The 14,562-nt window shown below is 43.1% G+C and overlaps 1 protein-coding gene across 3 annotated transcripts in view; it reads right to left on the reverse strand.

Annotated features, from left to right (window-relative positions):
- OGDH (oxoglutarate dehydrogenase) overlaps positions 1-14,562 on the reverse strand; it is a 1,195,521-nt gene that overhangs the window by 749,792 nt on the left and 431,167 nt on the right. The window contains exon 5 of one of the 3 annotated variants that reach the window (XM_044084236.1): positions 1,006-1,050. The exons of the other annotated variants lie outside the window; for them this stretch is intronic. Coding sequence (XP_043940171.1) covers positions 1,006-1,050 — 45 coding nt within the window. The remainder of the gene's footprint in view (positions 1-1,005; positions 1,051-14,562) is intronic. 3 annotated transcript variants of the gene reach the window in all.

A 14,562-nucleotide genomic window follows, 5' to 3' on the forward strand; every position in this document is an offset into this window, starting at 1 on the left:
AACCTTTGGGAAAATAAAAAAAGACAAAAAAAAAAAAAAAAGTTTGGGGGGGTTTTTTTTGCCTCCCTGGTTTTTTTTGCCCAAATTTTAAAAGAAGGGGCCGGGAAAAAATTTATTTGGCCAAAAAGGGGGGTTTGACGCATTCAAAGCTTTACTTTCTCTAAAATTCATGACAGAAAGGAAGACAACAAGCTTCAATGCAAACGTAAGAACAGCAAAGGGGTACTAAAAGTCCTCATAAGAATCTATAAACTGAAACAGTGAAGAGACAACAGTGGCAGATGAAGCTTGCTCACAGAGAGGAAGTGGCATTTTGTAGTTGAGAACTCTCAACTTTCAAGCAATCATGGTACTTTGATCACTTGTGTGCAGACCCAACACAAGCCTGGGCAGCAGACTGGAGTTCACAAGATGGCTCCCATTTACTCTGCAAACTAACTAAAGGCCATATTAAGTCATCTAAATGCAGAACACATTCCTTACATCAGTGAATTTCCCAAAGGGGTATAAAATACTGGCAAAATTACCAAAATGTTTTGGATCTAAATACTTAAAAGCATTAGCCTGTGAAACAACTAGAGGGCACTACAAAAGCATCAGTTTATCTACTCAAGCATGCGTAACAGCGTACGCCATTAGAGTCAATGACACTGCATTGTTTTTGCCCTTACTTCCACTGCATCACTTTTTTTCACACCTCTAATTTTACACATGGTTACATATCAAATCTCCAATAAAGCAAGCCTGATTCAGACTACTGCAATTCATAAGATCACAATAATGCTGCATATTCCAAAAATCAGTTTAAACAACCTGCATTATTAGAGAGAAACTCCAGAAGTAAAATAAGCCAATCTGCTCTCTGTCAAAAGCATACAGCAAATTAGCAAATGCCAAGATATTGGCTTGCTTTAAACAATGAAAAATCATTGACTCTAAATCATGCTAAAATTTTTAAAGGGATACTGCCTCCCAAAGGTTAAAGGGCAAGTAGTATAAGCATACCTCCTACCGTCAGAACATCCATTCGATTCTTGAACGCATCAAGGTCTTTGTAAAGGACGCAGGATGAAGAAGACAGAATGACCAAGTTAACAGTTAATAACGTAAGACTGTTAAAGGGATTACAAGATGCACCAACTCTAAATACAAGTCTAACACAAATTACTGACAGCCATAAATGTCAAGGTAAATAAAGTTACGGACATCTAGATACCCTTGAAAAGTGCCAAAAATTCAAAACAACATGCAAATACTGCCAATAATTTGACTAACTGGAATACTGTACTGAACTGGAAATCCCTTAAACATCACCAATAAAATACAAAAAAGTTCAAAGACTGCAAAATTAACTCGTACAAGAATAGCCAGGCTACACACTGATTGTGGTTCAGTTAACCATCCCAGCAGGTCTTCCATCTCAAGACAGTATTGGCACCTCAAGAGATGAAATCCTTCTCTACAGGTGAGATTTCAAAACCTGTTCAACCTTGCAACATCAGGGCCCTCTAATTCAAAACAAGGAGAGGGTGGTGCCTTATCACTTGAAACTTAACACTGCAATTCAGCCGGAAAGCAGTAAAGATTAATTGCAAAACTGTACCAAGCTAGCTTTCTCCTGTCAAACCTTACTCCTTAATTACCAACAATGTACAGACTTGAACAATCAAGGTGGAACTATCCTTTTCACAGCTGATCTAAATAAGTACATCACATCATACCTTATGCAGAGGGTGAGGACTGGGACACTGACAAAACAAGGTCTGCAGTTCCAGTAGAAGCTGATCAGAAGAGTCACAGCAAGGTATAGGCAGGTCAGCAACAGGATATGTTGGACCTACATTCAGGGACACACACACACACACACACACACACACACACTAACACACTACCTGCTAAGACAGCTACTTCACATGTACTTAGAAATGGACAGTTTACTACACCAAAACACAATTATACAGCAGTTAGCTAACAAAATAATTCTATAAACTTGTGGTCTTTGGCACCAAGTAAAAAATATCCTTAGTAAGAAAAATAACTGCTTTATAAGAACATGCCATGCCAGATCAAGTTTTATGCTGCTACTGTTGGCCATGCTGTATTAGCTACACGACAGCGCAGGAAGACCGTATTAAGGAGATACCCTGAGGTGTATGCAAGCAAAGCACGTTTTTCCAGAGTTTGACTATTACAAAAGTAAGAGTTAACTTGGGTACAATGCTAGCTCAGTGCACAAAAGCCATTATAAAATGGCAAAACTGTTGTTTCTTGGGCAGCTTTTAGAAACAAGTGCAAGGATGGATAAAAGTTATGCAAAACATTAAAAATAAAGATCTAACATGTCACCTCATACTTCCATACTGGTGCATAGTAAAAGTACCAAACACTATGCAGCTAATGGCCACCACTAAGGTTCATCTTTCCACTTTTTTTTCACCTTACCAAAGTCTTGTGAAGGGGAAATCAGAACTCCATCCTAGTCGGAACATGCATATACAACTGACAAAGTGCTGAATAGTCCCCATCCACTGAGGGTCATGTTGGGAGACTCAAATCAAAGGGTGTTTCTGCTTATTTTATCGAAGTATTACCTGTTTTTACAAGCTCAAACTGCTTACTGCACTTGCTAGTTTAAATTTTGCTTAAAAGTTAAACTACAGGCTAATACACTCAAGTGTACTAGCTTTTGATAGCAATTAGTCGAAAAGTATAGCATTTATTGTGTTTTCTGTCTATCTGTGTAAAAATCTTGAAAAAAAACAAAAAAAATATCCTTGTTTTCCATACTTTCCTAGCTAGTGTTCCAGTGATCAGATTTTGCTGATCCCTGGGCTTTGTCTTGGTTCCTGTACTTCTCCATTTTCCTTGTTTGGTCAGGGGGAAGTTTCTTTACTCACCAGTGAGAGTGGGGAGTACTGAGCTGCCTGTTTGTCCTCAGAGGAGTGGTTTAAGGCAGTAACTTGTAGTTTATTGGCCATTTTGGGTCATTTCCTGTCTTTTCCAGCCCCTGCTATAAAGCACGCTTTAGCGCGGAGTTGCCACAGGAGCACACAAGAGCAGCGGCGGTTAATCAAGGTTAAACTATTCGGGCTACCTAAAGTCCACTCTTCAAATTTTCCCTTAAAACAGCCTTCCTTGAACTGTACTGCTGATCAAACCAACGTATTCTATATCTAAAAAGTTCAGCTCTACTTGATTCCTAAGTAGACTATTCTCTATCTGTAAAGCCTAGCACTTGCTCCTAAAGTATTTTTTTACTTTGATATAGCACTTTTATTATACATAGTACCCCACCAGCCTAAAACCCATTTTTTTCGATCACCCACATCCCCCGGAGTCTTTTTAAAGTTTTTGTCTATTCCTTCTAGCATGTCGAGGGATCAGTTGCTAGTGTCCTCTCCTGCTCAGCTGGTGAATCTGGGAATATTGAGGCAATGTTACAAATTGCCTCATGTACACAGACAACCCTCTCCTTCTCCCACAAAACACAAATACATGCGAGAGATGCAACTATATAGCCAAACTAGAGGCTGAGCTCTCTCAACATAGGACTGGCAAGACCAGACAGGAGGAGAAGGTAACCACACACACCACAAACCCAGTCTCACATAGTACTATCACAACTTCAAATCATACACATAAACACACAAAGACATACTCGGAGGCTCTGATCAAAAATCTACCAAAACAGCAGAGGCCACCAAAGCAGACACCCAAACAACTGCCACCTCAGGACACAACACATGCAACACATAGACCACATAGTCAGTGTGCCAAACAGTCACAGCCCTTAAGGCCAAACACAATGCCAGACACACTCGTCATTGGTGACTCCATAGTCAGACACACTGACATCCCGCTCACCAGATTGAGTAAGGAGAAGGTCACAGTAAGCTGCCTGTCGGGCACTAGAATCCACCACATAACGCAAGCACTCAGGTCTCTCAACAGCAGGTACAAGTACGACTCAGTCATTGTCCACGCTGGTGTGAACGACCCGAGATGTACCTCCTTGGACTACATGAAAAGAGACAGAGGAGCTCTCTGATTATGTAGCCCAGGCAGGTATGACCCTGACCTTGAGGAGTATCCTACCTTCACCAAGAATGATGCCACAATACAGAGACAAGATGATCAGCTTTAATAATTGGCTTAAACTCTGGTGTCATTCAAAGGGGATCCAATGTCTGTCTGCCTGGGATGACATGCTGGACAAGCCACGCTGCTTCGCAAGGGACGGCTTGCACCTGTCACCCCTGGGCTTCCAGATATTGGCAAAGGCTCTTGCCACCCCCATAGTGCCTTTTTTAGGCAAGGCTCAAATTCTAAACCTACCACCCTAGAACACAAAAAAGGAAAAAAACTAAGGGTAATGCTGCTCAATGCCAGAAGTCTCAACCTCAAGATGCACGCACTCGAGGCCCTTCTCAGTATGGAGAACATCGATGTCTGTGCTGTGACTGAAACCTGGTTCAAGGCTCCTGAGAGCACCCCGGCACTATCAGGTTTTACCTCATATCATGCTCCGCCCCAAAATCCGGACACCACCAAGAAAGGAGGGGGGGTGTCCATATTCATCAAGGACACCCACACCTCAAGGCTGGTGGCAATGCACGATGCATCGGAGACCATCCAGGTGCAATTAACCATAGGCAAGACTGCTCTGCAATTTGTAGCAAGTTACAGGCCACCCTATCAAACTCAGGAACCTCACATAGCTTTCCTGAAAACACTGGAGGGGATAAATGTATCTCCAAACACCATCACACTAGGTGACTTCAACTACCCAAATATAGACTGGGATCACTACTCAAGCCCCAACACTCTAGCCCAAAGGTTCCTAGAGTTCATAAACTCAAATGCCATGGAACAACTAGTCACCATCCCCACAAGAGGAGAAAACATACTAGATCTCATCATCACGAACATGGGGTCACAATGTTCAACACCGGAAGTATACCCCTCACTGGTGAGATCAGATCATAAACTAATCTCACTGGAAGTCCACATCCCGCCCCCACCTGAGATAAAGACCACAGTGAAGAACTTCTCAAAAGCCGACTTCACACTTCTAAAAACTAGTGTGGTCTCTTTTAAGGCCCCCGAGCCTGCGGAAACCATTACTCAAGTCGCTGAATCACTTACAAATGCCTTCTACCAGCACCTACAGGACTGCATGGATCAGGCAATCCCAAACAAATCAAAGACTCTTTGTACCAAAGGCAAGCGTCCAGTCTTGTGGACCCCAGCCATAAACAAGCTCTACAACAAAAGGAGGAAGCTACTACAAGATAGAGCAAAATCCTTAAAAGGGAAGACACCTTTGATCATTTTAAGTAAAAAACTAAGATCTCTCATAAAATCATCCAAGGCAAATTTTGAGAGAAAAGTCGCTAAGGACTCAAAAGACAATCATAAGGCCTTCTTTAGCTATGTTAGAAACCTGGGAGGAAACTCCCAGATATGCTCAGAATTAGTTCAAAATGATGTAAAAATCACTGAACTTACAGACATTGCCAACATACTGGCTGACAGGTTCAGTGCAAACTTCTCCCCAAAAGGAGAGATATCTATACCAGAGGATTGTAGTCCCCCAAACATCTCTAACGCTCAGGTGAGAACTGCTCTCTCCAAGGCGAGAAACACAGCATCCATGGGACCAGATGGTGTCCCCGGTTGTGTGCTCCACGAACTCAATGAGGAATTAAACCCGCAGTTAGGGCAGCTGTTTAATCTTAGCCTTACCTCAGGATACGCACTCCAAGGAGTGGCGACGGCAACTGTGGTCCCACTTCACAAAGGCGGTGCCTCCACCGACCCTGGAAATTACCGTCCCATCAGCTTGACAAGCCTGATCTGCAAAGCTATGGAGAGGATCATAATGGAACTCATAAATAAAGACATAGGGGACTTGCAGACTTTGGATCCAACCCAGTTTGGCTTTGTCAAAGGCAGATCATGCCTTTTAAACTTGGTTGACTTTTTCAAAACAGTCACCAAGGCCATTGATGAGGGAAAGGCAGTCCACACGGCCTACCTCGACCTGGCAAAGGCTTTCGACACAATACCCCACTCAGGTATCATTGAAAAACTCATCAGCTGAAATGTAAACCCATACATCACAAGATGGGTTGCAAACTGGCTAACTGACAGAACCCACAGGGTCAGAGTTGCTGGAGCCATGTCAGACTCAAAGCCTGTCACAAGTGGTGTCCCACAGGGCTCAGTCCTGGGCCCACTCTTGTTCGGCATCTACTTTTCAGAAGTACAAGCAAACACAGGAGGATTATGGCTGACAAAGTTTGCAGATGACTGCAAACTGGGCGCCATAGTCGAGAACACATCTGACACAGATATCCTTCAGAAGGGTCTCATAGAAACAGATAACTGGTGCCAGAGCCATGGCCTAAAGTTAAACGCCAAAAAATGCATAGTCATACTCTTCTGGAAAAACAAGGTTACCACCATATAGGTGGCAATCCACTAAGCACAGAAGAGGTTATCAGGGATCTGGGGACCCAGGTTGACAGTAACCTTTCGTTTGACACTCACGTTGCCAAAGTAGTTAGGAAGACCTTCTACATTGCCCACCTGATCATGAAGGGATTCACATCTAGATCAAGGGAGGTCATCGTCCCCTGTACTCATCACTCATCAGACCAATGATCGAGTACAATGCCCCATTCGGAATGTATCTGACCCGACACCTGCAGCAACTGGAAAGGCCCCAAAAGTTCCTCACCAAAAGGATAAAGGGTCTCAAAAATATGTCTTATGCTGCCCGACTGAAGGAACTCCAGCTCTATTCAGTCGCTTACCGTCTGCTCAGAGGTGACCTGTGCCTGACATACAAGGCCATGTCCAACCCGGAATTGATGAACATGCTTCACCTCAAAAAATCTAGATCCCTCAGAACTACAAGGGCGGGAGACTTAAACCTTGACACGGTTATTAATAGGACGTGCTGGAGGGACAGATTCATCACCCAGAGACTCCCTATGCTGTGGAACAAAATCCCGGTACATGTGAGGCAGAGCACCTCGCTGGCTTTGTTCAAGACAAATCTTGACCAATGGATGGGAGATCGCAGATATACCCCAGGGATTACCTCAGTGTCACTGCTTGACAGAGGCACAGAAAAATAATGGGCATAGTATCCTTCAAACTAAAGGGGTGGCGAAAGCCACAAAACTCTGGACTAGGCTTATAAATGCCCTTGGGCAGATAGCCTAGTATGAACCTATGAACCTATAACCAGTTAAAAGAAAAAGTGACTCCAGCAAATCCCTGCCCCCAGCAGGATTTATTCATTTCACTATTTCACTTCCTCTGTACATCTTCCCTCCTTCAGCACACTGCCCTAAAGCCTTTTATAACATATCCTTGGCTAACAGATAGCTAGACTCCTTTACTTGCATTTGTTTACTAAGAAAGTCCAGCTGCGCATTCAACCCCTTTCACAGCAGATGTCTGGAGATAAAAACCTCCACAAAAACATTTTAGTATAATCTTACAATACAAAACGATAAAGCTAACAAAACAGATTAAGATTACAATATAACCAGCTAAAACAATACAAAGAATGCAAATAACCTAGGGATTTGCTCAAAGCCTAATTGTGGATGTACAAGCCATACATCTCCTGCATGGGTACATACTTAGCAATTTTTGAGTTGTAATGTATGTTTTATAGTGTTGCCGATTTACACACTGATGTTAGTTTTACTGCTTAGACAAGGCAATGAACGTGTTCAATTGGTTCACCGATTAGTGTGCCTCACTGGCTGCTAGAATGTTTAAAGATGTGACTTGAGTTTTAATATTTTGGTCTGAGGAAATGTCCGTGAAAGCGTTGTGTTGCTATTAAGCAGTGCTGTGTTGGAACTAGTTTGCCTTTTTCTTCACTATTTTGCTGTTTGCTACATTGGTTCCTTTATCGGTTCAGGGGTTTGTTCTGACTTTACTAAACCAGCCAAGATAACCTATTCCCACCTTCCTCAGCTCTGTCTTGGTGCAAACAGTCCATCATACATGCGTTCCTTCCCCCCAGTATTTAAAACTGACAAAAGTATCATACCCATTCTATTTCAATCCCTTTCTCAAAGCTGAATTGTACTCAAGCTAAGAACTCCTTCATACCCTCCTAACACCTACACGCCTTCTCTCGGTCCAAATGCTACTGTGATCTTCTCTCTTTCTCTCTAAATACTTCTTCGTTCAATTACCTCAAGTGCCTTGAGTGTTCTGTCTCTTCTACTCTCCTTCTCATACTGTTCCCTCTGCTCCATTCCCCTTCAACTCTGAGCCTATCTTCTCTTTTGTCCAAATACTGCACCTTGTACCATTTTCCCTCATTCAGATCCCTTCCCATTCTGCACCTCTAACCCTCTAGTTTCTCCCATACTCCTTTCACCCTCTTGAACTGAGGCAGACTTTTTCTACTCTGACTTTCCCCATGCTCTTCTCCCTTCTTCTGCATTTATCACAGCCACTTAGACCTGCATCACCTACAGCCTACTAAATCAAAAACTCTTTCGCCAACCTCATCTTAACTAGCAAAACTCCACCAAATTACCAAGTTTGATATCCATAAAAATACATCTTTTACACTCCCTTACTATCCTAAGTCTGACATACTGCCTCTTTCTGGTGGGCAATCTTCATTTACAAATCACTAGCACAGCCTACCCAGACTCCAAGCTAACATTTCCAGCAACCCCCAAATATCTCTATTCCAATCCAAATTTCTTACATACTTTTCTATAAAAAAGTATTTAACACAAATGTACCATCTATAAAACATTAATCCAACCTCGCCACTTAAAAAATACATCTCCTCTTTATTCTTCCTTATTCATTATAAACTCCTAGACAACCAATGAAATTAAGGTGCCACACAGCAAACTCATTAGCCCACAGCATATCCCTTAGATCATCCAGTCAAAACCACAACTACCCACAAACTGATAGGCAAGAAAAACTTAAAACTGTCTGCATCAACACCTGAAGCAAAAATGATGAATGGACTATACTAGAAGCATGCATCTCCACAAAAAAACACAGTACCTTAATAGTCACCAAAACCTAGCAAGAAGACCATGTCTGTCCTCCCGCCTATATCCTAAAAATACAAAATCTTGTCTGCCTTTAGACCTGGCCAAAAAAACAAGCAGTGGGGTTATGCTCCTGATCAAACAGAATGCTCCTCTAAAGCCAACCAGCATGATAACAAAGCCCAAAATGGTCTTGGCTCACATAACTATAGGAAACCATACCCGCCCTTAAAATCACCTCAGTCTTCATTCTCCACCACTTCTTTATCTCTGTAATCAGAGATAAATATCATACAAAATTTCTGTGCTGGTCCCAACAAGGAATACTATACTTTTGGGAGACTTCAATCTAGATGCGAAAAGCCCCGAATCCAATCACCTTAACAAAATGCTTTTAATTTTGCTTTAGTTTACCAGGTTTGTCTAACATGGTTTAGTCAAAAAATCCTTTTCAAGTGGAGGCCCGGGTAGAAAAGCTCGAGCATATTACAAACATTTTTAAACATACATTCTGTAATATACAAGAACAAACAAAAGTAACAGAGAGACAACTATCACAGTATAAAAGATATTTATACGTTAGGAGATGTGAAAATTTGAAACTGTATATTTGTGGGCTTGTAAATTAGATAACAGATAATGTGATTAGTGCTTACAGATTCAAAAAAATGAAGGTGAGGGAAGGAAATGGTACGGCAAAAAATATTAATATTGTAGCTAGTAAGTGGGTGGGGTATAAACAAGTTCATACATATAGAAGTAGGGAACAGTAGTGTCATAAAACTATGTACATGGGTAGTATATTTCAGTAAAACTCTTCAGGTATTGGTGAATGATTGTGGGGCATAGGATTTTGAGTAAAAAGAAATTATTTGATATGGCAAGCTGAAGATAACAGTGGTATCTATATCCTGGAGATATACAGAAGCAGATCTGTTGATTTGACAGTTGACGTTTTAGTTGCGTTTTAAAGGCATTTGCTTCAGCGACTTAACTTAGAACTAGTAAGGCAGCCAACAAGGCCCAACCCTCAATCTGGAAATCACTTAACATTAGATCTCATCATCACCATTATGGCCCACAGCTATTTACAGACTATCACACTTCCTAAATGACCACTGCCTAATTCCTCCTAGTCCTTAAACTCAAATTATGACATGAAGACCTTCTCCAGAGCACAAACTAGCAATCCTCAGTTAACTCACTGCTGTCAACAGTTTCCTGCTTTATCAACTTAATGACACCAATCCTGCCCTTGCTTTCTACACAGACACCTTATCAAAAAAAGAAGTTATGTACTCACCATAACATTCCATGTTTGTAGTCCATCTCGCCCTTCATTCTTAATATGGGTTTGGAGCCAATCCTCGGCTCTGATTCGACCTATTAGCAAGCTCAAAGTCTTCTAGTTGGCTCGTGGCTAGGTAGGTATCCCATGGTGCACCAGTATAATCCCCAGATCTTGTTTGCTGCTAAACAGAAAGAAAGAACAAAAACTATCCAGAAAGAACAACAATAATAAAAGGTCTCCACCTGTTAAGAAAACTTTTTCTGTCTCCAGATCCTTCCAGGAAGGGGGTAGGAGGGCGGGTTCGTAAGAATGAAGGGTGAGATGGACTACAAACATGGAACGTTATGGTGAGTACATAACTTCTTTATGTTCTGTAGTCCAATCTCACCTTCATTTTTACACATGGGACAGCATCCCTAGCACCTTATGTTTGGGTGGCTCACGGAAAAATACTCCCGAGTACCGTGGAACCAAAGGAGGCTCTACCCCTAGAGGTCAAATCCAATTTGTAATGAGTAATAAAGGTGTAAGGGGTAGCCCATGTTGCTGCTGCACAAATATTATCAATTGGAACCCTGGTTTGAAAGGCTGCAGAAGTAGACTGGGGACCTTGTAGAATGAGCCTTAATTTTGCACGGTAGAGGCTTTCTATCAGAAGAATAAATGTAGGATACACAACTGGAAATCCAATTCAAAAGGGTCACTTTGGAAACCGGGAGACCTAATCTGAAGTCGGAAAAGGAAACAAATAATTGGTCTGACTTCCTGAATTCCTTGGTCCAGTGTAGATAAAACCATAATTGTCTGTGAATGTCCAACTGATGAAATCTGTATTCTGCTGCATTGGAATGATTAGGGAAGAACACCGGAAGTTCTACAGTTTGGTTCAAGTTATTATGACAACACACCTCGGGGACAAAGGATGGATTTGTATGAAGAGATGCTCTGTCTCTGTGGAAAATCAAATAAGGGGGCTTGACAGACCGTACCTGTAACTCTGATACTCATCTAGCAGATGTGACTGCCACCAGAAACAAAGTCTTCCAAGACAGAAACTTCAAGGAACACGCATGAGCTGGATCAAAGGGTGGAAACATTAATTTGAATAGGATGAAGCTTAGATCCCATGAAGCTACCAGTTCCTGAAAGGGGGGTCTCAACAAAGTAGCACCTTTAAGGAAGGTTTTACACAATCTGTGAGACATCAGATTGGACTCATGTTGACCCAAATGAAAATTTGATACTGCTGCCAACTGAATCCTAATTGTGGCAGCAGCAGAACCCTTGTGAAAAAGTTCAGACAAGAATTCAAATACCACTGGAACAGATGTGGTATAAGGGTCAACATTCCTTTTCTCAGCCCAGATAGAAAACCTTCTCTATTTGCTGGTGTATAACTTTCTAGTGAAGGGTTCGTGAGAAGATATAAGAATGTGGGTCACAACGGGTGAAGTCTGACTAGGGATGGAACTGGAGCAGCCAAGCTGTCAAATTGACAGCGTGGAGGTTGGGATGAAGAGAGCCTAATATGTGCATCAACAGATCTGGCTCTGGGTGCAGAGTCCATGGGTCATCCAGTAGATGAGGCCTGAGAAAGGGGAACCAAACCTGACGAGGCCAGTAAGGAGTGAAAGTTCAATTTGCTTCCCAACAGTTTCACTTTCTGAATCACCTTGGATACGAGAGGAAAGGACAGGAAAGCATAAAGGAGACCCAGCGGCCAATCGTGAACAAGTGCATCTCTCGGTGACTCCCCCGAAGGGGGGATAAGGGAAAAGTAGCTGTTGCATTTGGAGTTGATCGGACTGGAGTCCCCATCTGCGGAAAATCTGTTCCACTATTTCCTACTTCAGAGACCACTCGTGAGGCATCAAGATTGCCCGGCTGAGTTTGTTGGCTATCACGTTGGTTGTCCCCGGGATGTGCGTTGCCACTAGAAAGTGCTGGGAAGATATCGCCCATTTCCAAAAAACAAACAGCCTCTCAGAGTAGGTATAATCTGGTTCCGCCTTGTTTGTTGAGATACCACACTGCCGACATGTTATCGGATTGTATTGCTATCGTCCCTAGGAGGTGGTCATGGAGTGCTTGCAACGCCAGAAGCACTGCCCTCATCTCTAGGACACTGACATGCAAGTGGGCCTCGTGATCTTGCCATGTGCCTTGGACAGTCCTGCCTAGATAATGCCCCCCCACCCTACCTGTGAGGCATCCGTGGTCACAGGAGCAATGGGTTGGGGAGAAAGGAATGGAGTGCATGTCGTTAGCTGGTTGGGTTGGATCCACCAACGGAGGTCCTTTCTGCAAGACCCTTAAAAGGATGTGGTGGCATAGAGACAGCTGTTGGAAGGACCACTGGGACAAGAGGGACTCGACTTTCTGGAGGGGGAGTAGACGAAGGACTTGTATGAGATTCTGTGCCCCTTCTGCTGGAAGACGAGCCAGCATGGCGACTATTTCTGCGCCTATAAAAGTCACAAATTGAGAGGACGATAAGACAGACTTTTCCCAATTTATATTAATCCCAAACTGGGCACAAAGTTGGATGGTGGAGTCTGGTTTGAAGAAGTAGATGCCTGATGGAGGTGGTCAGGAGCCAGTCGCCCAGATACGGAAACACTTGGAATCCTAGATGTCTCAGGTGAGCTGTCACTACTGCCATACACTAGATGAACACCCTGGGGGTTGTGGTGAGAACAAAGGGCAGAACACGAAACTGGTAGTGACTGGCTCCCAGGAAATGTAGATGGCTCCTCGATGCTCTGTCCATTTGTATGTGGTAGTACGCGTCTTGGAGGTCTATTGAGTACATCCAAGTGTCTTTCCCTAATAGCGGGAGTATAAACTGCTGTGTCACCATCCGGAACTTGTCCTTCACAGATTTGTTTAATTTGCTGAGGTCAAAGATGGGCCTCCAGTCCCCTGTACGTTTTGGCACTAAAATGTATCTGGAGTAAATTCCGAATCCTACCTGGTCTGCAGGGACGGTTTGGATGACTGTTTGCGAGCAACTTGTTCAATTCTACAGTTGCTTGATCCCTGTGATTGGGTGGAACATCAGAGATCCTCTTGGGAACATGAAGTGGAAAAGAACAGGTTATGGAGTAACCTCTGGTGATAACTCTTTGTACCCATTTGTCTCGGATGATGCTTAGCCAGGCTTCTGGATACAAAGAAATGCAACCCCCGACTGGCTCCACAGAAGTGCAGCCAGGAGCACAGCCGGACCCCACATCAGGAGCACTGATAGGGACGGCCTCCCTGGTTTTGCGGTCTGCCCATGCTTCTAGGACGACGTCTATCATATGCTCCTCCTCCTCTGCCTCTGAAGGAGGAGTCGCCCTGTGCATCTGGGAAAAACATCTGGGACTTCTTGAATCACATCTTACCACCTCTTTGACCCTTAGGGTATAGTCGAGAGGGGACGGTAAAACGTACTTCCACGGCAGATAGTGTTTTCCCTTCTTCCTCACACATGGTGAGCATGTCTTTTACCTTGGGTCCAAACAAGGAAGAACATATATACATACAAACAAATACACCATAATAGATTCCCCCAGCTAGCTAAAAGAGGGGTAAGTACCCTAGGAATACCACAGAGGGGAAGGAGAGTGGGTAATCCTGACTGCAGATGCATACCTATCGGACATCTACATTTATGGTAGGTACAAAACTGTACTATGTCCTTCAAGGATGCATCTGCAGTCATAACAAATGGGTAGAATACCATAGCCAAACTGGGGGAGGAGGCACTAATATAATGATGGTGTAGTTAAGATCCCTTGTAAAACAGCAGTTGCAAAACCTGCTCGGGATCTGGAGTATAAAGGAAGATTATAATGCTTGGCAAATGTATGCACGGAGCTCCAAGTAGCAGCTTCTAAAATGTCTTTGGTAGCCACTCCTCATAGGAAAGCTGTAGTGGTGGCTGTAGCTCTTGTGGAGTGAGGCCTGATATTTTTAGGAGTTGTCTTTCCATGAAATGAGTAGCAGAATCGAATGCAATTTCCTATCCATTTTGAGACTGTCTGTTTTGAAATTGCTTTTCCTTGCACTCCTGTTGCATATGCTACCAGAAGCTGGTCAGTTTTTCTGCTGGCCTTGGTTCTGTCCAGATAGTAGCGCAGTTGTCTGTGTACATCCAAGGTGTGTAGTAGTTTTTCCCCCCTGTTCTATGGGTTGGGGAAGAATGTAGGTAGATGTATAGCTTGGTTCAAG

Source organism: Protopterus annectens, chromosome 9.part0, assembly GCF_019279795.1.
Source record: "Protopterus annectens isolate FY-2018-M chromosome 9.part0, PAN1.0, whole genome shotgun sequence".
Lineage (NCBI taxonomy): Eukaryota > Metazoa > Chordata > Ceratodontiformes > Protopteridae > Protopterus > Protopterus annectens.